The sequence below is a fragment of the Arachis duranensis genome, chromosome 8 (assembly GCF_000817695.3).
Source record: "Arachis duranensis cultivar V14167 chromosome 8, aradu.V14167.gnm2.J7QH, whole genome shotgun sequence".
Lineage (NCBI taxonomy): Eukaryota > Viridiplantae > Streptophyta > Magnoliopsida > Fabales > Fabaceae > Arachis > Arachis duranensis.
This window is the reverse complement of record NC_029779.3, coordinates 12,659,444-12,662,250: the sequence shown is the minus strand read 5'-3', so window position 1 is coordinate 12,662,250 and position 2,807 is coordinate 12,659,444. Positions and strand designations below refer to the sequence as shown.

The 2,807-nt window shown below is 33.8% G+C and overlaps 1 protein-coding gene across 1 annotated transcript in view; it reads right to left on the bottom strand.

The window, feature by feature from the left end:
• Nucleotides 1-1,295: 1,295 nt before the first annotated feature.
• The window catches only part of LOC107460836 (sugar transport protein 5), a 3,443-nt gene continuing 1,931 nt past the window's right edge, over nucleotides 1,296-2,807 (bottom strand). The window contains exons 3-4 of the mRNA XM_016079255.3: nucleotides 2,011-2,640; nucleotides 1,296-1,839 (exon numbers count right to left, since the gene is read on the bottom strand). Coding sequence (XP_015934741.1) covers nucleotides 1,384-1,839; nucleotides 2,011-2,640 — 1,086 coding nt within the window. The 3' untranslated portion in view covers nucleotides 1,296-1,383. The remainder of the gene's footprint in view (nucleotides 1,840-2,010; nucleotides 2,641-2,807) is intronic.

Genomic DNA, 2,807 nt, shown 5'->3' with positions numbered 1-2,807 from the left:
AAATGTCCAAATTGTTCTTTTTTTAAAATTTTAGATTGGATATTTTAGATTTTAACAACTTTTTATTTATTAGAAGACTTTAAGAATTATTTTTGTTAGACAGATTGATACTTTCATCGCTTTTAATTTAATCAAATTTTTAATATATATGTTAAACAAATAAATTTCTAATAAATTTTATTAGAAGACAGTTATGTCACAAAATTATCACTATAAGTCAAATTAGTTCCTTTCAAAATGACAAAGAGACTAATCTGTACAACATGAGTAATTTTCAGGAACTTATAGAGAATAAAAATTTATTAAAAATTAAAGTATTTGATTTAAATTTTCTTAAAGACTAATTTGAGTATTTATTATTATTTTATGGTTTAATTATTCTGTCGGTCCCTATTGTTTCACCAAATTTTTAATTAGCTTCCTATACTTTTTTTTTTAATTAGGTCTCTATACTATATCAAATTTTGTAACTAAGTCCCTACAATAACAAAAAATATTAGAATTAACAGAATATTCTGTTAAACTATACAGAATATTCAATCAAGTATTAGGGACTCAATCGAAAAAAAAAAGTATAAAAATCTAATAGAAAATTCAATAAAATTATAGAGACTAACGGAGTAATTAAACCTTAATTTACTCAAAGAAAAATATTTTTTTTTTTTGGGTTGCATTCAAAGAAAAAGAAAAATTCTAATCATCTAAAGTTTTTTTATCAAAACATGCTCCAACAGAAAAGGGGTATAAAATATTTGTTTTGGGCCATGAATTGTAGAGCCCGTCTCTAACATAGAACAGTGCATAAACATCGTATAGAAGAGTGCCAGAAGGAAATATGAAATCCAAATTGGGCCCTCAATTTATGAAACAAATTATTCTATTCTAAAAAATCACATGCAATATCAAAACAAAAAATTGAAAAAATTACATGCTGAGTTCGAGAATAAATGAATAACTTTAACTGATCGATATACCCAAAAAAAGATTAACTGATCGATTGATCTGAGCCCATTGATGTGTATGTAAATGTGTAGTCTGAGGTGAATTATGACAAAAAATAAAAGGAAACATGTTCCCTTTTAAGAAGTATTATTTTTACCAGGCCCAAAAAAAAAGTATTATTTTTAGAGAAATGATATTTACATCAAATTTTTATGCACATTTTTATTTACATTTTTTTTATTGAAAATAAATTTTTTATCCTTTTTATTTATATTAATTACTTTTAATACTAAAAACAAAAATATTATATATACCATATCCATATATGATATACCTATGGAATAATATTAATATATTAGGAAAGAGGTAATTACCATGCACTTTTTCCCCATTATATTTTTTTCTTAGAAACATTATACCAATGGTAGTACTTGGTTCATTTCATATATTATTATTATTATTATCATATTGGCGAGACTCTTCATTACTAACATAGCGATGCCAAAACCAATGCTTGCCCCAAATGGTGTACATTGATTCAAGAGGGATCCGTTTGGTCTCCGGCAAGAAGAAGAAGATAAAGAGAGTCATGATGGCGATCCAACCGCCGTAGAACAAGAAGACGGCGAACTTGAAGTGGCAAAGCATGGACAAGAATGATTGCGACAATACGGAAATGGTTAGGAATCCCATGGCGATGTTTATGCTCTGTCCGGTGGTTCTGATCTTCAATGGGAAGATCTCACTTGGAACCAGGAACGCTAGAGGCCCCCACGACCACCCGAACCCGGCGGAGTATACACACATCAGCACAAGTACTATCACGGCGTAGCCTCTCGACATGTCCTTTGTGCCGTGAACACCGGTCACCGCAGCTAGCAATGCAGCCAACGCAATCTGAATTCATAGTAGTTGCAACACACACATCTCAATACTATTAGTACTAAGAATTATCGCTACAATTAATAAATACTAAATAAAAATAAGTCTAGACTATTTTTATTTTCTGTCTCTCTGTCATTATTATCTGAAAAAAAATAAAGAATAAAATAGTTGTTTGTTTGTTACCTGACAAAAAAGCATGACAAGGCCACCAGAAATAAAACAGAACCGTCGACCGAAGCGATCAACAATAGTAGTAGAGAAGAGGATGGAGGTAAGGTTAACAACTCCAAGAATAATAGCAGAGAGCAAAGCAGCATCATGTCCGAAACCCACAGATTGAAAGAGATTAGGAGAATAGAAAGCCACGATGTTGATACCAGTAAGCTGCTGAAAAGAAGGTATTAAAAAGGCCATGACCAAGTGAGGGCGATACTGCCTCTCAAATATCATCATAAACGGTTCCTTCTCCACAGATTTCGCGATTTCAGACCACCTAATCAGTTCTTTCAGCTCAGGTTCCACATCCGTCTCGGACCCTCTCACTTGCCGAAGAGCCTTCCTTGCTTGCTCTATCTTGCCACGTTGGACAAGACTGTTGGGGGTGTCGGTTATGAGGAAGGACCCAATGGTGATGACGGCGGCAGGGACGATGGCGATCCCCAGGGAGACGCGCCACCCCCAAGTGTGTTTGGCTGTGCCGTAGTTGATGCAGCCCGCAACCACCACTCCGATTGACAAGAAGAATTGGAACCCTGCGTTAAATGCGCCTCGCCATTTTGGTGGTGCGATTTCGGATAGGTACAGTGGAGCTGCCTGATTAATCAAATTCCCACCTACTAATTAGTTTCACCTTTAACAAGAAACACTAAGATAGTGTACATAAGATGCCATATGTAAACTCATTTTGGACTTTGGAGTTTGGAGTAGGTGGGTTGATTGTGGAAGGAACGCTAGTTTTTTTTTTTTTTTTTATCAACAAT